The 25,130-nt window shown below is 40.4% G+C and overlaps 1 protein-coding gene across 2 annotated transcripts in view; it reads right to left on the reverse strand.

Moving 5' to 3' along the window:
• Window positions 1-25,130, reverse strand: part of cdh8 (cadherin 8) — a 119,305-nt gene that overhangs the window by 15,227 nt on the left and 78,948 nt on the right. For both annotated transcript variants that reach the window (XM_032515383.1, XM_032515392.1), the window contains exons 5-7: window positions 19,033-19,200; window positions 18,588-18,775; window positions 9,383-9,630 (exon numbers count right to left, since the gene is read on the reverse strand). In XM_032515383.1, the coding sequence (XP_032371274.1) occupies window positions 9,383-9,630; window positions 18,588-18,775; window positions 19,033-19,200 (604 nt within the window). The remainder of the gene's footprint in view (window positions 1-9,382; window positions 9,631-18,587; window positions 18,776-19,032; window positions 19,201-25,130) is intronic.

The raw sequence follows: 25,130 nt of genomic DNA on the forward strand, positions 1-25,130 counted from the left end.
CTCAAACCGACAACGTGATGCGAAAAGAATTAAAAGCAAAGAAAAAAAAATGATATCCGGCGATACACTGTACGTGCATGGTTTTCCTGAGTGTGATGCGAGGATCTGTGCAAATGTGTGCGCACGCGTCTCGGTGTGTGCGCATCGTCTCGTTGCGGCGTCGCTTTGTTTTTCACAGTCCTTCAAAGGGGCTGACCTCAGTCACGGTTAAACATGGCAGGGAGGTCCTTTGTGCCAAATATAAGAAAAGAATAAAGACTCCTTACAACAGACATCCAAATATATTTAACCTCTATACAAAACAATAGGCTAACATATCTTAATAAGCTAATCAAAATGCATTATGTGTGACCAGAGCTGTTGCATGCATAAAAACAGTGATAACCATAAGCTGTAATCAGTGAGATCATGATTCATTTTTTCCCCGCTCGTTTCTGGTCCTTTGGTGCATTGATGCGGTGTCTCCGCTCTGCATCACCTGTCAATCAAACAGTGTGTCCGGGACATCTTCTCTGCTTGCGTTTCTGTGGGTGGTAATCCTTTAGCCTCTTTAGCGCCGGTGGCTATCATTGCTCATGCTAACTACCGGTGATTTTTCTTTTCCGTCACACAATGTGTGTCAAAGGATTTTCTTTTGGAAAGATGCACCAGACCATTGGAGAGCATGTGTAAAAGCTTTCAGCAACTACATATGCAATAATAGTTTATCTGCAGTTATTATGCAGTAACAAAGCATCACAAACATTCGTTACTATGACATAGTCTTCATCTTAAAGGGGAACATCCAGTTTTTGTTGGCTTAATTTACCTTAACTTATTTTTTATTGTGCTTTTATTGTGTTATCTATTTATTCTGTATTATCTCTTGTGCAGCACTTTGGAAACCTTGTGTTTGTGAAAATCCTGCTCTATAATTAAAGTGGATTGGATTGGATTAACCAAACAGCTTTGGCAACATCAGAATGGCTACATGACTTGTTTTGAGTTGAATGGAGGTTGTCTCGCTCCCCCCTAGCGCCTGCCTACCAGCCTTGCGACTTTGGGCCAGCGAGCCGCCGGCGTCAGCTTCAGGAAGCATGGCGTGACATCAGGTCTCTCGATGGAACCAATTGCTTCCCACATGCGCCCATTCAGGACCCGGCTAACAAGGTAGTTATCATTGGCGATACTGATACTGTCTGAATGAACTACAACGAATTGTCGTCACTGCTGTACTTGAATTTCTTGTTACTACTATCAGCCGTCAGGTACTGATAGTCTGATAGTCACTAGTAGTAGTAGTAGATAGTAGTAGTCACTAGATAGTCACTGATAGTCACTGATGGTCAGCACCAGGTAGGTGCTGGGTTTTATCTCCGTCAGAGTGCGAGTGTGGAGACAGAGCGCCTGTGCACGTTGGAGGGAGAAGAGGTGAACTCATCCAGAACAAATGTTCCATTTTATTTATTTTTTTCCTGCAGAGAACAAAATGCCTCTGTGACATTCCTGCTTGTTATCTGGTCAGCAATTCCACTAGGAGGACCACAGATGTAGAACTCACACCACTCTATGTTGTATTCAGGTTGGCCTTTTTTTTTTTTACCAAGAATGTGATTTTCCTCGAGAGTTCAAAGTAAATCATGAACAGCTAAATATCAAGTCGTGCATAATGTACCTTCTTGACATCAAATTTCCATTCCCTTTACATGACTGCTTGTATTACCATATGCAGTGTGTCAGCTGTGCTAAAACAACATCTGGAAGTCTGCAGTAAGCAATGAGCTTTACAGAATTCCATTACAATTGCCCTTAACCATAAAGAAAAAAAAAAGAAGAAGAAATAGAAAAACAAAGATTGCGTTTAAAATCCAGTGCAGATTTATGGCAATGCCTGTGACAGTATCAATACTTTGGAGTTAAATACAGTCACAGCTATACTATGAAAATAGCAGTTTGTGTCAGACAGGCATGGCGACTGCCAGATGTCACATTGCTTTTTATTTGTGATCAGTCAGGTAGAAAACGACAGAGCGCAGGCTCCTGAGAGGAGCAATACTGAGGGAGGATTTCACGGAGTGCACCTGAAATGTTGTTGGTTGGATGCATTAAGTACAGCTAAGGGCTTGTTTGTCTACTGAGTGCAGAGGACATGGCAGCCCACCAGAGCACTCGCCCCGAGTGCTTTCGACTCAGACTGGTTCAGTCTGGTCCCACTGCAGGGGATGGGGGGGGGGTGGATGGATAGGGATTCTAATCAGAGGGGTCGATTGAGAGATTGTTCGGCGGCGGTCAGGAGAAAGTCTGCGCTCAGTCTGCTATTACTGCGGCCACTTCTACACTATAGACCCCCACCTTCACTAACTACACCTTTCATTCTTTTTGGGAGCAACTTTTCTTACCAGTCTTAGAAACAGAAAGTTAAAGAAATAGAGACAGGAACAGAATAGAAAGAATAGAATAAAAGACAACAGGATGCCTTTATTGTCATTAAACACATGTGCAATACCCGTGCAAAACACTGACGCAACCCCTGTCCGGTGTCATTAAGAAGGAATAAATGGAATAAAATAAAAATATAAGTAATGTTAAAGAAAAGGGGGGGGGGGGGGGGGGGGATTAGGTGCACAGTTCCACAGACAACTATATACATATCTAAATAGTAAAAAATAGAATTATATATAAAATAATAATATAAATTAGAAAGATAAGTATGGTTTGTGTACGCATTATGAAAATAATATTACACCGTTGTGAAATTGCACAGTTATTGGTGTATCAAAAGTATTAAATATTAAATATTGCATTGTTATGAATGGAGGGAGGGAAGAATGAAAGTTGTAGGCTAAGATAAGTATAATTTATTGGTAATTCAAGTGTAAAGATCTGTATGTGTTGGCTGACCTATTTTCTGAACAAGTATTGAAATATGTACAAAATAGTTAGTTAATAAAACGCTTCTGTTTTTGTTACTCACCGATTTTTGTTACCTTACCTAAATAATGAGCAAAAGACACTATTTGCATTTAGAGCCAAAGCCATTTGTCAATTAATCAATTAGTTGATTGTCAGAAAAATAATTGGCAGTTATACTTGGTTACATCAAGAGGTTACATCATTGAAGTCATTTTTTCAAATCAAAAACTCAAACAATTTTCTGCTTCCAGCTTAATTAATGAGTGTTAACTGCAACCCTGTACGTCCTGCAAACAAACTACGTTTCAAAGTCTAATTATTTGGCTTATTGTTTAGTGAGGCTTATGTACAGATTTTCCATTATTTCGAACATCGTTATGATCATGTAAGAGGCATTATTGAGCCTCCAGCCTTCTGTTAGCCAGTATATCTGGAAGGATTACAATCTCCCAGACTGTAATCATTCTCTCAGCCTAAAGCTCGGCGTTACAGGGTAACACAAAAAGCAATAAAATCAAATGGTCTTTGGTGAGGGTGATGCGCCCTATTAAAACCCTCCATGACAATAGTTTGTTTCATCTCATCCCCCCCAACAAAGCAAACACTTGACCTTTGTGATAGATCAAGCTCGTCTTTTTCGTTTGTTGGGGGGGTTGGGGATGTTGGGACTTCAAAGAGAATCACATGTTCCGGTAAAGCAATTTGTTGTGACAAAATGCAAACTGGCAAAGAAAATGTCTGCTTGTGTGTGTGTAATCTTTGAGCATTTTTTTTCCCTCCATGCGGATCAGTGGCTTTACAGGAGCTGGCAGACGATTAATGCAGCATTCTCTTAGCCACTTACAACTTCCTCTTCTTTCCCCTGGAGAACAAAATTGAAACTTGGAGGATGAGCTGCATTGAATAAATCTAACATTTCTTTTCTTTTTTTTACTTTTTTCAAGAGGGTCTATTCTGTTTCTCAGACTGTTTGGGGCCTGACCGTCACACCAGGGCTGCACAATTACACGCAGTTTTATCCAAAATGCAAAGGGGACGCAATACTGTATTTGGTAAAGCAAACATGTGTCAAACCATTTGGAATTAAGTATCGCTGTGCTGCATAGACGTCCCAACTCACATATCCTATCCTGCAGACTGATGAAAAAAATATTTTTGTACAGATCCTTGCAAAAATCACACTATGATTAGTTACATTTATTTCATTTCACTATTTTTCAATGAAACTGGGAACAAAAAACAAAAAAACGTAATTCCCTCCAATGTTGTGGATCATATCGCAATCGCATTATCAGTCAAAATAAAGGCAATGACATATGTTCCTCATGTCGTGAAGTCCTAAGTTGCACAAAGCCCATGAGCAGCAATCAGTTCTGAAAATGACAAACTTCTACACAAAAACGGGAAAATCTGCATTTGAAGCTGTACGGCCCTGTAGTGCACCCGACACAAGTGTGATTGCTGGTTTAAGACCGATGCAGATGTTAATGTCCTGTCCAGCGCCCACGTCATTTTAATAACAAATCCACTCGCGTCCATCTTTGCGCCCACGGGCGTGCTGGTCTTACAGGGAGGTGTGTTCCCTCCATGCGCGAAGGGCCAAACGCGCCTGGCTTTTAAAGGGAATGGGAGATGACACACTGATTGTTGGATTGCATGTTACGCCTAGAACACATCTATAAATTAATGAAGACACTAAGTACAACCCAAACTAGCAAATGTTGATTTGGACACGCCCTAAACGCACCTGCGCTTGGTGCTTCACGCCATGCACTTAGATCGTTAATGTAGGGCCCATAGTGCGTAGTTTCTGTCTCCCCCCCCATGAGGAATTCTAAGTGATGACAACACCACAGTCGTTGCATCCAGTTGACACAAGCATTCAGTGATCATGCACCATAAAAAAATAGGTTACGTACTGAAGCTTTAATGGAGCACTTTGAGAGTAAGCCAATGACCTCAGGAGAAATAAAAAAAGCAAGACAGAGAGATGTAGAGTGCAAAGGGTTGAGTGACCTGGTGCATGAAGACGGCGGCCTACAGTATGACTTGGTTCCCCTGCATCGTGCTCGAAGCATTTGACATGGAAGTAAACCAGGATGCGGATGTGTGGACAGTATCGCAGCAGCAAATGTGTGAAGAGATTATGTCAGCAGGGTGCTGCCATCTGCATGCACACTCATTCATTATTCACTCACTTTTCTTTCAGCAATGATGCACTGACAGAGACTAATAACAAGAATGTAGGCAAACGTAACTAGCTATTAATACTGCACATGTTTCAGAAGAAAATGCTATTTTGAGGACATGGAATGTTATAATAGGCTAAACCAGACTTTTTCCACTTAGTGTTAACCCCCCCTCAGACGCATTAAAATAACAGCCCTGCCAATGTCTGTTTCCTTCATCATATTTATTTAAATAAAGACCAAAAGATTTGCATTTAGAGCTGCAACAATGAGTTGAGTAATTGATTAGTTGATCAGCTGGTTCATCATTCACGTTCTTAAACACTAGTGTTGTCTTCCCGTCAACCATGAAAAAAACAATTTTGGTCAACATTATTATCGCTTTTTCCAACATTTTTGTCACTTTCTTCAATGTTGTGGGAGCTTTTTTTTAATGTTATTTCCAAGGTTTTTTGATATGTTTAATGTTGTGCTTATTTCAACGGCCCATTGCTGTGACAAAATCTTGTTTTTTTTAACTGAAAACGGGTCAAATTTGACCTATGGACAACATACTGCTACTCTCTGTTTCACACCATTGTACACCTCTGTCGCACAATGTGCACTCTGGAGCTATGCAGGGAGAGCTCATGCGCTTCATCCACTCCAGGTAATAATAATAATAATAATAATAATAATAATAATGTATACCTAATTAATCCCGCAAGGGGAAATTACAATATACACTCTGTTGTTATTACACACAGGCCTGAATTACACATATGCTCACTAAATGGAGAGATGTCAGAGTGTGTTGTGTGTGTGTGTGGTGTGGTGGGGGGGGGTGGGGGGGGGGGGCTGCCCATGGAAAGTCGAGCAGTTGGTGCCTTGCTCAGGAGGTGACTGCCACCCCTCCAGCGACCAGGCCACCACCATACTGTCTGTATTGGGGACTTGAACCAGCGATCCTCTTGACTAAGCTACTGCCACCCAATATACATATACAGTATATATAAATGTATATACGTATACACACACACACACACACACACACACACACACACACACACACACACACCATGGCATTCATGTGGCACACGCTGTAAACACACGGTGGTCTGGCTGGACCCAAATGTGTTGCCTACCCCTCTGGACTAGAACCCGAGGGCCATGGCTTATCTGGGTCTTGGGACGACCCAAATAAATTACATCAGGGGTTCCCAAAACTTTCAGCCCACGACCCCCAAAGTAACGGTGCAAGTGACTTGCGACCCCCCCCACTATAAACGTATATAAACATTGCGCGCAACCGTGCACGCAATATAGGCGAATCCAAACACGAGCATATTGACAACAAAAAAATAACACAACAGCCATGACATTATTCTACAGTAATTTACTCATTACTTCAATTTGAACTTAACCTCACCTAATGAGATGGATGTGCAATATGTTTGGAGCACAGCAAGTCCAGTCCTGGTTTAATGTTGGAGACCGCTACTCGGAAAGAAAGAAAATCAAAAGAGCTGTTCTCTGTTTATTTATTTGCTTGGTTGTATTTTAAATTTAGCCACTAGTTTATCTTGTGTTAAAATCATGGCTAATATGTGCTATTTCTAATCGTTTTTTTAATTTTATTTCTGGAAATCAACTCGCGACCCCCGCTCTCTGGCTTGCGACCCCCCTGTGGGTCCCGACCCCCACTTTGGGAATCACTGAAATACACAACAGGTCAAATCCAAAAAGGTTTCCGTTGAGTGTCTCTTAACCACGATCTTCCAGGACTGTGTGGAGCGCTCTCCTTCCGGAACCCCATTTACTTGCATCTGCATCGTCATAGCAACGTGTTGATAGCGTTGTTTTTTAATTGTAGCTCAGCTGGCACATAAACACTCGTGGACGACTTGTGGAATATGAATTTGTATCATCATTTGGCAGAATCTGTTGTGCGATTTAGTGCTAAAATGAATGGAAACACTCTAAAATGTCTCAAATCAATTTAATTTACCAATTTGACCGCAAAACAGCATGTGATTACGTCATTAAGCACAGGTTTTTATTCGCTATACAGCCGTTGGATGGAAATACACTCAACGGCATTATTATCTTGAATTTCTTTCAGCCAACAGATAATTTGATTGACAAGTGGATGGAAACTCAGCTGTTATCTAATTCACATCATTGTAAACAACAGACATTCAAAGATGTCACTTGCACAGATTTCAGAATGACATTTTTGTTAGATTAAATTAAATGATATTCTGGACATTTATGCATTAGTCATGCATTTAGGACAGGGGTCTTCAACAGGGGGTCCGCGACCCCTAGGGGGTCCGCGGAGGTACTGCATGGGGGTCGCGAAAGTTTTGGTTGATAGACTTTTTTTATATCCCCCCCCACCCCCCCCCCTGCAATTTTTTCCACTAATTGAAATGTCTTTAAATCACATTAACATGAATTCAACACACTGTAGTAAACAGATAAATGGAGGCAGAAGATGTCTTTCAGTCATCAATGCACACATGGCACTATAGGACCAGTTTGATATAACACAATGTTATACAATATATATAATTAGGGGGTCCCCGCTCCATCTCGCCATCACTTTGGGGGTCCTTGGCCTGGAAAACGTTGAAGACCCCTGATTTAGGATGTAAAAATAAATGAATTAAAAGCAGTGATTTATAACACAAGCCCTCTACGTGTCTCGTTTCCTTCATACATTTTTGTTACTTCAACTAAAGACCAGTTTAGACTATTTAGAATTTAAGAACTTGTTTGATGGAGTCAAAGTAGATCGACAGCTGTTTTGACAATTGGCCAATCATTTACTTTTTACTTTTTAAACTCATGAACTCAGCTATCATCCTCCAACAAACACAGACTTGCTCAACGAACATAGGAGCTCTGCCACGACCCCAAAATGAGGACAGAGAGAGGGGAAAAGATGCCATTACATTTGAAATATAATGGGCATCATGCATCCTCAGGGCTCAATTCCTCCTGGCAATCTCATCACTAAACATGAGGATGCCACCAAAAAGGAAAAAAAAAAAAAAAGGTAGAATGAACCGACCTTGCTCTATAGCCTCAACCAATATATATGAAACCCAGCCTACTCTCTGCTCGCCATGCAATTACACACAACCTGTTGAGTGTTGTCCCAAGAATGCGGTCAGCAAGTCGCTGGAGAATTAATGAAATGCCAAGATGGAGGGAGAGAAATTGCCTGTATAACCTATCCACAAGGTGCCCTTGCGGTATTTCCAAGAAAAAGTCACACAAGAGGAGAATACAGCAGGGCATTCGTTGGAAGTATAAATTGTGCTGCCTTCAACTCATAATCTAGATTTTTTTTTTGTACATCTGTGGAAATGAGAGCAATCACTGGGTTGCTTTCTCATTGCCAAAGACTCTACCATAGTCTCCAAAGGTCACGGGCATGATGAGATTTAATTGCATGCCTCAGTGTCAACCCTTTTATTAAAACAAGTCATTATAGTCTGAAAAGGCTCATTGTTAACCTATACTCCCCATCCCTCATCACTTCTTCAAGTTACGCTAAAGAGTTTTTTCTTTGTCAATTTTCTTTTATTTTTACATTGTATAGCAGGGTTGGGAGGAATTCGGAATTCTTTTTTGTTGGGACGATTTTAAAAATGATTTTCCCCAGAATCAATATTTTTAATTTGTAAGATATTTTTTGTTGCATTTCTGCCTTTATTTGATAAGAAGGCTTAGATATGAAAGAAGAGAGAGAGAGGGGGGAGACATGCAGGAACGTGCAGCAGGTCGGATCTGAACCCTGCATTCCTCTGCGTCAAGGAATAAACAACATATAGGAATATGTAAGAATACATATGTATATAGGAATATGTAGGAATAAACCTCAATATATGGTTGCACGCTCCACCATTGACCATTGATTTAACTAAATATTTTCTGTTGATACGGACCGCATAAGGCGCCTACATCATATCTGGGTCCAGCAAAACAAACCACAATAAATACATGTCATGTCCAGTTCTTCTTTACAAATTATATAAATATCAGACTGACTGAAAACAATTTTTTTAGAAACAATTAGTTTTAGGAATCTTTATGTAATGTCTCTAGAATTGTATTATTTGACTTTTTTTTGTTAAAGAAGGTAAAGAAAATTGCAATACTATCCAATCGCAATACGTCTATAATCGCATTGTATGTAAATCGGAATACAGATTCAATCAGCCCCCACGTATCGTGAAAGAATCAAATGGTCCCAGCCCTACTGTACAGCTCCTGTCAGATGGGTTCCCCGTAAACTGCATCCACTCTCTTACCTGACGAGGCTTCCAGTAGAGTCTGGGTCCCTGGCGGTGACTGTCCCTATTACGGTGTTGATGGGGGCGTTCTCATTCACTTCCAGTAAATACACCGGTTTGAAGAAAACTGGAGGTTCGTCTGAGTCTTCTATCACGATCTTTACTGTAGCGGTGTCCTTGAAGGGCCCACCGCTGCTGGGCTCCGAGCGGATGTTGGTGGCTTCAACCTTCAGGGTGAAGGCTCTCTTGCTCTCGTAGTCTACCGGCTGTGGGGGGGGGGGGGCAAAGACACAGGTGGTCAAGAGCTGCTTCATTGTCGAGAAGAGGCATGATCCTACGTCCTGACCTGTCCAAATCACACACGTACAATCTAGGCCTAGTGGTATATTTCCTCAAGAGTTGTGTATCGTTTTGGTTTTTCCAATACCGGTGGTAAAACAATAATTTTAAAACGGGACTGGTGTCTTAGCAGTAAACAAGACAATTGGTGACTATAAAATTGTTTATTGCTAAGGCCAAATGTTTAAACTTAAAGAATGTGTTTCAAATGGAATAAAAATAACTTATTTCACAAGTCAATTGAAGTCAAACCACAAAAACTGCTGTTGGTGTTGTTTCTCCTTCAAATGTGACTCTGCAAAGTGCACACTGGCGTCAGTGTCTTTAGCTGCAGGGTTGTACGTCTAGGGGTTGTAATCTTTTCCAGTGAATTACAGCCACAAGTTAGACCTTTGAGGTGTTAGCATTTTGATTGGCATTTCATTTTTAACATTTAGGGTAAAATTACCTGCTGCCAAGTGTAACGGTAACTAGCGTCACATGCACATTGCAGTGATGTTTTTGTTGTTTGTAACGTCCGTTTTGGACCACCAGAGAGTAAAGCAGGCATTTAAGTGGAACACCAAAAATAAGGCACCGAAATCTGGGTCCAAAGGAAAATAATGCACTTATACTCCTCATGATGAACTGACAGGGAGATTTTACACACAAAATATAATGTATGAGCAACATATGAAATACTCTGCATTGTTATAGAACAAAGGGCATTCCACCAATTGTACAACTCAAGTTTTGTTATCACTGTTAAGTTTCATTATGGGCAAGGTAGGGTCCAATGTTGTTGGACGTTGGTTTTCTGCTGCTTAGATTTTGACCTTTTATTATTTTTATCTGCCTTTTGTGTCCTCTGACTTTATTAAAATGCAATAGTTGGCTAGAATACCATTTTAAATTACCCACTAATATATATGTAAAGTAAAAAGTTACTTCCACCTCAACCAGCTACAACATCACAAACAATACAACAATCTAAACACGGCCATGCTGCTACAGTACATTTACTTTTGATACTTCAGTTATATGTTGCCATAGAAATGCATCTGTACTTGTATTTAAAAACACTGGGAACGGAGGAATTATACTTGTGAATTACATTTTTTTCTGTAATTGCTACTTTAGTGTTAGTCTTTCTTTCATATTGAAGTCATCAATCAACATCATGACGCATACTTTGAGATACATCTTCACAAAGATGCTACACTGACAAATTAGCAGTTAAAGTCATGTGAGTGAATTGTGTCATTGGCCGCAATTCAAAATTTAACAGCATATGTGTAAAATTTGAACATTTCTAAATTAGGCGCCCCCCAGGGGTCGTATCCAAAATACACAGGGGCGGACAGTAATGGCGCTGCTATCCCATCCCTGAGCTGAGCCCAGTGAGCCTCCAAACTGTAAACAATTTTCTCATTTTCTACTGAGAAGAATCATCCCATCATAATCATTTAAAATAAGTTGTAACAACATAACCATTACACACAGATGGGGCTTTAAGAGATAGAGTTCGAGAGAGTCTGTGATACTGTTTAATGCAGCAAACAGAATTTATTTCATCATCATTTTGATTTAAATCAAAGAAACACAACAATTGTAAATTTCAGAGTGGCACAACCTGAAAATATTTTACAGCTTTTATAGGCATGAAAGAACACAAATCTCCCTTCTAATGCTCCCAGTGACAGCAGATTATTAAAGCTTTCATGCTGCTATCATAACCAACTCACATAAAATACAAACAGGTGCTTATTCAAGACTATCAACAAAAAGTGTAATTTCCCAAAGAGAACTAAAAACATTTTACACGGAACATGTCATTGTGTGACTGACATATCCGTTTAATCCCAATTTCAATTTCCAATTGCTATGCCAGTATTTCCTTAACAGATGGCTCATCATTAATATTTAAAAGAAAGAAGAGAGTCACAATTTTAGTCTCCTGGCATCTCAGAGGACAAGCACGACTGTCACAATTTCATTCTGAATCACCTCTGGTCGCTCTCATACTACGAGAATAATGGGATCAAGTCACTTCCACGCTCCATAACTGGGATTTATAAGGAAATCAAAAGTGGGCCTTGCCGCTTGAGGGGATAGTAGCTGGCTTGGGGAGAGAAAAGGACTGAGAGGACGGAGATGAACAAAATTACTAATGTATTCAGTTTGAGAAAGAGGCAGGGAGCAGGAGGGATTGTCCCTGGGGTCAGACAGGACCGGTGCTGAGACCTCCGGGGGCAGAAGGGGGTCGATGGGTGGAGGGGCATTTGCTGTGACTCCTACAGTCCTGTCATCGGAAAACTAGCAGGCAAACCAAGCCCCTGAAGCCTCTCCCACTCCTCCATGGTCGGAAAAGCTATTCGGAACGCTTTCATTATTAACCTCCCCTTCTTCTTCTTCTTTTCCTCCTCCTCCGCCTTACTCCTGACACCCAACCCCCTCTCTTTTCCTTCCTTTTCTCTCTCTGATCCTGCCATCTGTGCTGAGAAAGTACATAGTGTGGCTGGACCTGGAGCCAATGGATTACACTTACACTCAGAGGGTAGTGGTGAGTAGGAGCCTGTAAAAGAGTGTGGCCTGATAGTCAAAAGGATTACATAGAAATGAAGATTGGGACATTTTCAGTATGAATTATTCGAAAGTCATTCACTTGTACTGTCACTGATATAACTGGATGGTGTCCAGCAGAAGTAAAACTAACTACAATGTAAGTACATAATTTAAAATGTTTTAACCTTCCTGTTGTCCTTGGCTAAAATTCCCATTTTAAAAAATTTCTATATCTGAAATATGCGGTTGTTTTTTTTAACCAATTACCACAAAAAATGGATTGGATTCCATACAACGCTCTTTGCATATACAACTGATCACATTCATTCCTCTGATCTTTGCTATTAGTCCAAATAATTCATAATTTCAATGGTATTCAATGGAATTCATGGTTGTTAGGCATGAATTCCAAAAACTAGTGTAAAACTAGTGGTAGTAAGGTGGTGTTGGTAAAAAACTAAAAATAAAGTCTGAAAAAGGGACGAAAAAGTCAATTTTTTGGTAGTTTTTGACCCGGGAGGACAACACAAAGGTTAAACTGGTGACTACAGTCACATCTGAACATTCTCCATTATTTCTAGCTACTCCATTTTCTTACTGATATGAACCAACAATGGGCATACAACCTACAAGTGATCTGTTTTCAAAGTTAAAGCTGCACTGTCTAAGGAAACTCATGGGCAGACTGATCAAGTTGCACTGGCTTTACCACAACATGCCCAATGTTATCAATTGTTGAAACAGTTAATAAATTAACAAGTCGTCCAAAGTAATACAACCACATAGGTTGTTAATTCCTACCCTCCAATACGACCCATCAATTAGCGCCCCTAGCGGTGGCAGGAAATACAGGACTGTTGTTTTCATCCTTCTACCTAAACATAACGGTTTTAAAGACATCATATTGGATATATGGATTGGGGTTTGGGTTAAAATCAGTAGATTTTTTTACATTACTTTACTGTAATTCACTGTACTGTTTGTGCCTACATGAAGGAATTACTCAGGTAGTTTGCTCCGTTGAAGTTGAAATGACTTGATGTTTAATGTTATCTTCCAGGAGAACTATAGAACACAAACACCAGTCTCCTCGGTGTCTGTCCTGTGTTTCTTTGACCAATCCACCTGATTAACAGACTTTCTGGCTCTTAATACTACCTGAAATTACTTCCTGCTTTCCTTCTGTAACTATTACTGCAGCCACTAGAGGGCGCCACCTAACAATAAAACCCCGTGATGAGGTGCAAATACAAATGACCTATGGGGTTGTCTTTCCGGGAGAACAGGCTCTGATGAATGCAGCTTTAAGAGTATTAGTAATTTTTATGGGCTGCTTTTCACATTAACATACATAACTCACCGTTAAATTCAAGGAAAAATGACTTCTACCATATCAATATAATTCAGTATAATTCCCACTTGACAACATGTAGAAACAACTAATTGTATTTGTTCCTTTGTCCTAACAGAAAGGAGAAAGGGGGGAAGGGGACTCTCACTGTTGCTGCTGCTGGCGTATTTAATTACACCAAATTCACTTGTATGGTTTAAAGAAAACAGTGCTGAACAGCTTCTCTGATTAGCCTAGTTTAATTTGATTCATTATTTATATGTTTAATATAAATAAAAAATCCAAAAGGTTGTTATTTTTAAATATTGTATGCTATCCTATCCATGGAATCGGAATACAAGTCATATTTTGACCGGCTCAAATGATTAATTCAATAAGTGCACACAGCGCTTTGAATGAGTAATCCAGGGAGAGCCACTTTGATTTGTATTAGCATGCATACTGTTGCACAGCTACTGTTGACTATTAAGTAATTAATTGAAAAGTGAAAAGAAAAACAGTAAGAGCTATGTCCCAGACCTTTTGGAGTCTGGGTTGCATGGCCAGTTTTAATTACCATACATGATCCCAGGATGAGATATTCTATTTCCTCCTATGTTAACACCCCCTCACCAACGTGCGCCACCCCACACCACCACTGTGTCATTTTTTTCGGTCTCTCTCGAGCGTTTGCATCAAATCAGTATGTACACACAGGCCATTTAGATACTTCAAAGTTCAGCGTTGGCTGCAGGGGTGAAAGCTCAGCATCCCAATAACATCCCTCGACAGTCCTGGGGACCGGTAGATAAAAAGCTTAAAACCCAAACAGCAAAGAATCTCTCGTCTGGCTTGTGCCTCTCCAACCTCAGTTGGATCAATATGTTTTTAACCTTGCCGCAAAGGATCTGTAATAATTTGTATTCAACGTTAGATACATACAGCTCATAGAGCTTTTGACAGGGGGAAAGCGTTACACTATGTTTTGTCTTCTGTCACCCTGGTTGCAGTATAATGCCAGTGAGGATATAGAACAAAAGAGAAAAAGCACAATTTTTTTTAACTCATCTCAACTTGAGACGCTGCCTTCTGGAGGGATGCAAATACAGTAAGTGTGGAAATGCCTTGCAACTTCTCCCAAGCCATTATCATCTGTCTTGCTTTAGTGATGTAGGCAAACCAACTCAGGGGCCGCAGAGAGAAGAAGCTGAGGAGGCACGGGGAGAGCAAGTCTCTCTTTTGTGGGACATGGAAGTAAAGGTTGACTAATAGAATAACACATTTGACATTTGCTTTGTCAACAGTTAGGGATTTTATGACTTTGTGTCGGGTTTGTTCTCCAGCACTGATGATTTCTTTACCGGCAGTGAAGCGCAGTCCCGGCAGACTGCCTAAGCTCGTACATTACATGCATTCCACCTCCCACGCAGTTCAGTGTTCACACTTTTACAAAGTCACACCACACGTCCTTGGGGTAATGTCATTTTACATCACGATACAACGGCATACCACATTTGAGTGATGTATAGCTTTTCTCTCCAGACACTGAACCAACCGTGACTCAAGACTGAAGAACACCCATCCATCAATCACGTATGATTATGCAACAGATACATGCAGCATTCTCCACCGAGCCGAGCATCTATAGACTTAGAATATGGAATACATGCATTTATAAACAGCTACGTGTGGTATCTTTGATGCCATGTGTTCAAACATGGTTTGATTCTCTACAGATGTCCGTGAGATGTCAGCTACGTCTAAACTTGCTCACAGGGTCACAGTGTTATTAAAATGCATCACGGCTTTCAAATGTAAATTTCACCAATTTTCCATGTTGACAAAAATAAGGGATTGGGTGTTCTAAATGTCTACAGGCAAGCAATGATATCCAGGCTCAAACTTCCACGGCTTTTATCCTGGAGGAAATAGTCATACTGCAATTGTACTGCATATCTAGAAACCTTTTACATCATGAGATCAAGCGATTCGTATTCTATCTGCAGCAACGCATGTGTCTTGTTTATACTTCAGAATTAGCTGATTAATACAACGCTAATGATGGGAACATTTCACTAACATCAAATTGTACTATGCCATGATATGCTAATGCTACTGAGGTTCGAGATATATGTTTGGTGACAGGAATGTCACTAGCTTGCTTTCCTCAGGACCATGCACATGGGAGTCTCTTAATGAGGATTGCATGTTCTTCTCTGAACAACTACTGCTAATGTCCCCTAAAGCAACTGCATCACTAAAGTTACTTTGGAGCCAGTGGTGGAATAATGTGGCTCCAACGTGTGGATGTGTTAGCATCACAAAGAACAACAGGCAACTTTAGGTGTAGTCCGTCTGCTCTCATGGTGAAGGCAATGTGGGTGTCAGCAAAAACTGAATTCAAGCAAAGTTAGAACAAGGTCTCAATAAATTTACAGCATGTAACAATTGCCTTGAGCCAAGAGAGCTGCAGCTAAACGGACACGACTGTAATGTGAAAATGAGATGAGACAACTTTCCACATATTTGCTTGCATGTCCACACCCATGAAGTCCAGCAAGAACTGTGTGAAAGTTATAGTTGAATTTGGTACTATATCCTTTGATAGATTATTTTTTTAAATCGAAGGGAGAAAAAAATAAAGGTCCCCATTTAGATACTCCCTCTCGCCCAGTGTCTTAATATGTAATGTTGTTACATCACTTTACATGTCATTTAGCTGACGCTTTTATCCAAAGAGACTTCCAATTAAGTGATTTCAACCCTGAAGGTTCAAACTCCAGACAACAAGTAGTAAGTGCAAGTACATTAGCTTTAAATGAGCAAAACTACAAAGAGACATGTGAAAGTGCATATTAAAGATTTTTTTTTTAAATTCTTCCTTTTCCTCCTCTCTTCTTTTCCTTCTTCATGTTTCTCTGAGGTAGTACGTTTGAGTGAAGCCTCTTCTATCAAAGGGTTAGATTCTCCCTGGAAGTGGTACAGAGGAGGAATGTGGCCGTGTGTTAGGACACTTTTAAGAACTGAAAATATACATTTGTATACAATAAAGAAAGTATCTGTAGAAGCTTGATGCAGGCCAGGGCCGTGTGTAGGGTCAGTGGAGATAAGGGGATTAGCATTGATAACCATTGCAATCCAAATCACTGCTATATGAATAAAGAATTACTATTATTATTATTACTATTATTATTATGAATTCAAACGTTCCCTGACCACTGTTTTTGGTGCGCCTATGCAATTGAATGCAATCCAATAGATCTGCAACACACTTATATTTAGAAAAGTAATAAAGTTTACATTTTAGAGAGTTATTAATTCACTATACAGTAAGCTTATTAATGAGGCCATAGTTAGTAGTGGTATTGTTGTGCAGGACTATTATTCACAATTACAATAGAATGTGTGTGTAATATTTTCCCCCCTCTCATGTTTGTAACATTTCAGAAACACCTAACTAAATAACTAATATTACAGCCACTCGGGGTTTGGGATAAGAGCATTTCAGTTTTCAATTTTCTGTTTCAATTTTTCAGTTTCAATTTTTCAATGTGACTTATACAGTCAAACCACAATAGGAGTTATCTCAGGCCACTCTACAGATAGTATGCCTAGACCACAGTCTGTAATTAACAACGACCCAACAATACTCCCCAATTTCCCCCCCCCCAAGCATATACTGCGACAGTGGCGTGGAAAACCCTCCTTTTTACTGGCAGAAACTCTCGGTGAGTGGCCATCTGCCGCTGCCGCGTGGGACACAGACACACTGATACAGATGTGGAGAAATATGATTCACAATAATTATAGCAGTTGATATCATGACCAGCGGCAATTAAGTACCAATAAAGAAAATATAAATATTACACTGAATGAAAAAATATAGTTAAGTACTGTATTCAAGCACACCTGAGGGGAGAGTAATGCAGTCAGCAGGTTGGACTGTAACAATATATATATATATATATATATATATATATATATTTATATATATATATATTAAAGCTGCACTTCCATATGGCTCTTTGTAGTTTTGCTTATTTAAAGCTAATGTAGCGAATGCACTTACTACTTGTTGTCTGTCGCTGCTTAAGACGCACCTTTTTGCTGTAGCTTTTAACCCTTGTTAACCTGGATTCTGATGTTCTAAAGTGTTGTTGTTTGTCTCCCTGTGATTCACTTCGGTTGTAGTCATTTTTTACACTTGTTATTTATGTATTTGACATCAACCCTGTTCAGCACTTTGGTCAACTGTTGTTTTTAAATGTGCTATAGAAATAAAATTGACATAGGTGTATGCACCTACAAGGTTGAAAGCTCTTAATTTGAAGTAGCTTTGGGTAAAAGCGTAAGCTAAATGACATGTGAAGTAATGTAATGAATGAGCACTTTTACATAGTAGCTGTCATGTGTTGTGTACACTTTACTCGCTTTATTGGCTGTCAGGACATAACAGCTGGCCAGTGGGAGCTCTCCTTAGCTGGTGCTCCTAATATCAGTGGCATGAGCTCGGAAAAAAAAAACCTGGCTCACGCCATTCCATTTAAAACACATGGGTTTCTATGACAAATAAATCTCACGCATGATAAACCGTAACAAAGCCGGGCTTTGCTGAGAACATTTGGCCCTTGCAGCTGCCCATGGCTTAAGCTAACTAGTTTTTCAGGTAACAGTAGCATGTGCACCTGCAGTGGCAAAACCACATTACCATTAGCCAATAACGGCTGTATGACACAGTCCATGGCGCTGTTGTGTTTGACTGTCAGTGACTTAGGAGGGGTTGACTTTAATGGACTGTATTTATATAGCTCTTTTCTAGTCTCAATACTACAGGAACCATTCACCGTTCACACACTTTCATACACTGTGGCCGAGGCTCCCGTACAAGGTGCCAACTGCTCATCAGATACACACTCACACACATTTACACACCGATGGGGCAGCATCGGGGACAACTCGGAGTTAAGTATCTTGCCCAAGGACACTTCGACCTGCGCTTCAGGGTCTTACCTTTTTCAGTCGTAGAATCCCTTCTTGCGTCTGCGTGTCTGTGACAATCTCGAACATGCCTTGGTCGTCTCCCTCGATGATGTTGTACGTTGACTTGGCGTTATCGCCGATGTCTCTATCGTTTGCTTTCACCTTGCCGCCCATTTTCCCTATGGTTAGGTCTTCAGGTATCACAAACTCATACAAACCTAGAGAGGAACATATACAGCTCTTTGGTATCCCCAAATGTTGATCAAACTGAACAAAGTTAGGAAAGCATATTACAGTGCTGCATCATCATTAGACAGTTGTAATTAGTTTTTGAGGAGCCTGTTTGATTACATTTCCAAAATAACATTTATTTTCCCTAATTATGACCAATCAGAGAAATACTCATTTAAAGCAGCAGTTATTTGTTTCTCCTTTGAATTAGATTTGGGATGCTTAAAGTCATGGGGTTACGTACTTTTGGAGAACTTTGGTGGATTGTCGTTGATGTCCGTCAGCGTGACGGTGACAGTCGTAGTTCCGGACAAGCCCCCCATGTGTCCTCCCATGTCCTTAGCCTGAATGACCACCAGATACTCTTCTCTCATCTCCCGATCCATCCCATGGAGAGCGATTTTTATGGTTGCTGGAGGTGGAAACAGTTCATAACACATTAATGCAATTATAAACATGACTGATGCACTCTGCACATCACTGTGAAGATGCTCATGCGAGTACGCACAAGCGCGCACACACACAAAAAAGACAGGCATGCTGTAACCTTCACGCCCCCCCCCCCCCTTACTCCCCAGTTTTGTAGGTTGCATTATTTCAGACCATAACTTTACAAAACAAGGACTCCATACAAAGCAGAGGTAAATAAAAAATAAATATAAAAAAATCCCTGGCAGGTTTATTCACAGTCTGAGCAGAGCGTGGCGAGGTGGCCATGGCTGAGCCGGTCCCAGCACCGAGAATCAGCTGTGTTTATTTTTCGAATGTGTTGTACCGCCGTCTGCAGTCATTTGTATTCTGATTGAGTGTGAATTATGCTGTCTGTCTTGTATAATCTTGAATATTGTATGCAGAAAGGACCTTATTGACTCTGCCACGGCGCTGAATATAAAAAGGGCTCCGCACCAGCATATACGGCTAATCCACTCAGGAAACAGAGGCCCGCAGGATCATCAAATGAATATAAAACCCCTCATAAAATCCAGGCTTTGGCATGACACCCTGCGTTGGTCCTGTGCTGCCTCAGACAATGAGAATATGCTCGGCTATGATGGAGAAAAAAAACGTGGGAGGGGTTAGGATGTTGTCTGTGCCGGCATTTTCTATTCTCGTGATATATTTTCCTTCAAGAAGTAGCACAATTTCTACGATGATCTAAAAAAAAAACTAGAGCGTGTGAAGGACATTGTAAACCAAATAGCCACCTAACTTCAACAACAAGACCACATTGGAGGAAGGAGCCGTGACCTTGTTGTGTCACCTCCACCTCAAGCGTGACATGTTGCCATTGCCATAATTCCCTTTGCTCTATACATTAATAACACCACCGCAGTAATGAGCAACCAAGCAAATTTCTTGGCAAAAATATGTAGCCAATGGTGACCTAGGATCATATATACTTTCACATTATGTCTCCATGTCTGTATTTTATAGATCTCCCCATCCACCAAGTGAAACCCAATACACTCACCACATTCAACCCTTTAATTCAAAATTAGTAATTATTTATTGCACATTATCATTGAACCCCCCCCCATGAATCTGAGCTGCTGTCCTTTGTTTTTGGTTTGCTTCTTTTTTTTTATTGTTTGGTCTTTTGTACTTTTTGTCTCTCCTAGGGGTGTCATAAACTATCTTCTACTCGTTGTATAAGTGAAAACCAATACATGTATTGACCACTGCAGTAGACAAGGCAACGACCAAGTGCTGAGTCTCACACACAGTGTATCCAGAAACAGGGCATAGAAAAAGGTTTTTTAAAGCACTCCTAAGCTGAAACCCAATACAGTACAAAGTGTATCGTCTCACTTGTCCTTGTTAATGGACATGGGACACACACAGAGCATCTGAACAAAAAGATGGTGGGCACCAAGCTGTCATCCATCTAAGATATGGGTCGCCCTTTAAACTATTAAAGAAACACTAGGGAACTTTGCCCATTTGGTCCCCCTACAGGTTGGAAGTGGAGTTGTCCCATTACGTCTCATTGGAACCACAGATCCACGGTTATAGCATTATTATGTAAGGGAATGCAGAAGTGCCGTTCACCCAGGTACGAGTTGATGATCTACTGAAAGAATTTTGGAAACATTATTTTGAGGTACAAGAAGTTATCTAGTGTTGCTTTAAGAAGCCCAATTAAGTGTTTTAATGTAACCTTTCTCGCACCTTATTCTAATATCTGCTACGCATAGTGATAATCAAGCATATATGGACATATGCTTAGTGTGCAAAAGCACTTATACTCTACATGGTTACCTACTTCTGCTATACTATTTTAAATACATATTCAATTTAATTTAACATCACTCACTTACACTGCAATATTATTTTCTGTACTACGGCAACCGTGCAAAACCTTTATTTGACGTCACTTACATTCAGCCATACCTTCTGCTCACTGTCTATTGTTTGCTTGTTGTGTGTTTACTTGTGTGTTGGTTTGTTTTGCTTTTAGTGTAGAAAATGCTGCTGTAATAAGGAAATTTCTCCGCTGTGGGATGAATAAAGTATAATCTAATGTAATCTAATCTATCAGGGCTTCTAAAAGTCCGGACCAAGGTTGGATGTGGACTGAACAGCAAGTCAATGTGGACCCAGCCTTGTGTAATTAATGCAAAACATTATGAGCTGTTGCATTTTCTATTTTGAAATGATCAATATATTGTTGATGTGACGTTGAATATACATACGTTGTGTAACGTACAGACAGATAAAGTAGGCTACAGAAAAAGGTACTACCGAGTACTCAACCTGACTGGATGTTAATCAAAAGTTCTGAGTGAGTTGATTGAATGTTATTTTGTTATTGCCAATCGTTCCGGATCTATGACTTTGAAAAAAAGAAAAGATAATCAGATGCAGATCTGATTTGATAAGCTCTGATCTGATGTGATAAGCTTGAGAAAACCCTGCTCAACATGCTGTATTATGTCACTGGTCTAAGCAGTAGAAATGAGTTTGACTGGCATCAACAAGGTAAACCCACCTCTCCTCCAGTCACGCAAACCCATAAATTAAAGAAAGGCAACACAAACAAGTCACTCGTCCTCCAGCTTCCACACACACACTTCATGCTAGAAGCAACACTCATCTCTGTTGATCATCGTTAATTATTCAAATTAATTCCTAATCACTGAAAAGGGAGGATAGACAAACACTCATTTCCATAGATATTTGCCTCAACTTTTTTTTTTTTTTCTTCCTCACCGACCATTAACCAAGTGATGAATTGGGGCATGATGTTTATTTATTTATTGAATGCTTTTCATTTCCAATGTGGCGTTGGAAGTGTAAAAGACATTCTAATGGTTGTTTTCCCCCATACCTTTTATTTGTCATTAACATTCATTAAAACATCTGGCTCACTTGAATGAGCCATCTGCATGTGCGCCGCGATGACACAAAGCATGAATGCTAATCCCTAAATTGTCCGTTGTGCGCCTTTTCTGAGGCCACGTCACGGCTGCAGATGCTCGGAGACGGAGACGCCTACGGCCCTAGGAGGACCGGCCCAACGTTGCTGTTGAACTAAGCCTTGGTCCTAATTATGTGCATCCATTTGGAGACTCCCTTTTCTCGAAGCTTGTTTATTGTGTGCTGTTTTCCAAAATTGTGAGCAGTCGATTTCCATCTCATTTCTTATTAATGTAATTTCCACCATTATTTAATCATATTGCTTACAGACACATGTTAAAAAGTCAGCTGGAAAAGCAATTAAAGATCCAATCTGGAATCTGTTCTGAGATAACTTCATGCATGGTGACGCTCCTGAAGAGCGCGCCTTGTAAAATGAACAAGTCATTATTATTATTATTTCTTTTGTATTATTGCAAATTCATAACGCATGGAGACGTTACACAGCAGCATATGAGCACTGGCCAATTTGGCATTTAGGACGACCAATAAGCTAATGGCAACATGCAGTGGTGCCCGTGTGAATCTCATAATTTAGTCGTTTTACTAATGACTTTTATGTTACTGAGGATCAGTGGAACGGGCCAAACATGATGGAGAAGCCATTGCATTTGTCTTGATGTAGTCTAAATGAACAGAAGAACATTTCCAGGGTAGTTGCCTGACATCCTCCCTTTCCGCTCCCTGTGTGTTGCCGTTCTCAAACTCTGTTGGTTTTTAAGAAACAACAAAAAACGCTGAAAATGGCGACTTTTGATGAAAATCCGAATCGGGCAACCAGGCGGACCTGCTTGGTTCTTTCTGGGAATGATTTGTCAAGATTTACAAAGAATATGTTTACAGCATTTATTGTCCAATTGGGACGTTTTTGGGGCGGATTGGAGAAGATTGATCTGGACGAAATACACATTGCGATACATTGGAAGAGCAAATTAAGTTTAACCCTCATGTTGTCCTCGGGTCAAATTGACCCGTTTTCCTATATCAATGTTCTTGTTAACTACCTAAAATAACATGATTGATTCCACAAAACGCTCTTTGGCAAGTACACATCTCTACTTTTATTAATTTTGGGGCGTCTTATTCAATTGTGTAGCATTTGAAAAACGATTTGAAGTGGTTTTGAAATAGTATTGAGTAAAAGTTGACATATTCCAGTCTGTGATTATCCATTCCTTTAATTTTAGTCTAAATAATTCCTAATTTCTGCTTTTCTAACTTAAACATTAGGTATAATTTCCTATAAATGAGGTTTACTAACCATAAACTCCAAAAATAACTGTAAAAAGAAGTTAATAAGTTAGTCTCACGTAGTGTTGAACGTCAAAAAAGTGAGAAACATTGAAAAAAGTGTTGAAAAAAGATACTAAAACATAAGAGAAAAAGTTAAAAACATTGATAAAAAGCATCATCTTTTTCATTTTTAAGGGAAGACAACACAAAGGTTAAGTTTAGTTACAGTTAAATTAATTTAATATTCTATTTGGCATTTTCTTTTGCGGGGTGCAAATGTTCCATCCAAACCCGTTCCTTCTTGAGACCATTTTGCAGACCACTGGATCCGTCCCGTTGTCCTTAGATTACCTCCCTTCCGCGTCTTAGTCCCTCCCACCGAGGAGGCCCGGGAGAGACGCGGGTAAATCATCGGAGGAGAAAAGCAACGAGCAAATATGTCTTAGAGGGATGAGACGTCCTTTCCTCTAAATGCGTCACATGAATAAATCAGCTGGATGGGCGGAGTTAGCAACTCGTTCAGCTGCACGGCTTCCGGGACGGCTGGCCTCGTGTGATCCCTCCTCGGTCCTCGGGGCGGGAATAGGAGCTTTAAGACGACCTTCACCAAGGAGGGACAGGACAACCTCAGCCGAGGACCGAGGAGACATCTAACAAGGGGCATGAGACGCAGCCACTGTCACTGAGTCTGGAGCCTAGCACCACCCACGACGATTGTGATTGGTTTAAAGAAATGCAAACAACCCAGAGCATTTTTTTGGAGCCAGACCAGCGCTGTGGAGATTGCTGTGATGTATCCTACTGATAGAGCCCTAAATTTGTCCTCACCCACCTGTAAATGCGTAGCGTTTACTTCCTGTTGTGAAAGGCTACATGTGTATCACTCTTATTCAGCGGGCCCAGGGTGACTGTATTATCCAGATTGCAATCCTGCGTGAGTGATATTGTGTGTATATAATACTTTCCATTAGTGATGTCAGCAGCGGCTGTCTGACAAGGCTGACAAAGATCTCTGAGAGATCAAAAGGCTTCCTTATTAAATGTAATACTGTAGGAGCCACGTGCACATTTATTTCTGTTTCACTCACTACATCAGCTGTGTGGGTGTTTTTTTAGTTATTTATCCATGCGACAATACTTTTTGTTATTTCCTTATAATTTTCCTCATTTTAGCTATAGTGCCCCCGCTGATATGATTGAAACATAAGTGTGCAGCTGTAGAGGGAAGGGGTAGAGAACCGGAGCGAGCCCTGGAGAGTTATTAGCAGCCTCGTGCAGAGATAATCTACAAGCATCTCAAAAAACAGATGGGCTGAGTTACCTGCAGCACTTTTTAAGCTATAACCAACATTGTCAGCTCCTGTTTAGCATGCGTTTGCTAATGTTGTCCCTTCCAGGCTTGCCATAAAGAAGTTATGCAGACATACACGTAGCGGTGAACGCCACACTCGTTAACAAAGTTGCCATGTTGCCTTCTGATAAGTGTTTTTTTCTTTCATTTTACTATAAATCTCTGCATTGCCCTTTCAGAAAATGTATGGCTTTTTAGACTAATCCACAGCAATGGTGTTAGGTGGCTTCAGTTGAGGCAGCAGGTGGGGACGCTGTTGCATCTCCACCTGCTGGAACCTGTACAGCCTGTTGCATCTGTGGCCAGTGCACATGTACATTAAAATCCACCTTCTCACTGCA

This window comes from Etheostoma spectabile, chromosome 1 (assembly GCF_008692095.1).
Source record: "Etheostoma spectabile isolate EspeVRDwgs_2016 chromosome 1, UIUC_Espe_1.0, whole genome shotgun sequence".
In the NCBI taxonomy this organism is placed as follows: Eukaryota; Metazoa; Chordata; class Actinopteri; order Perciformes; family Percidae; genus Etheostoma; species Etheostoma spectabile.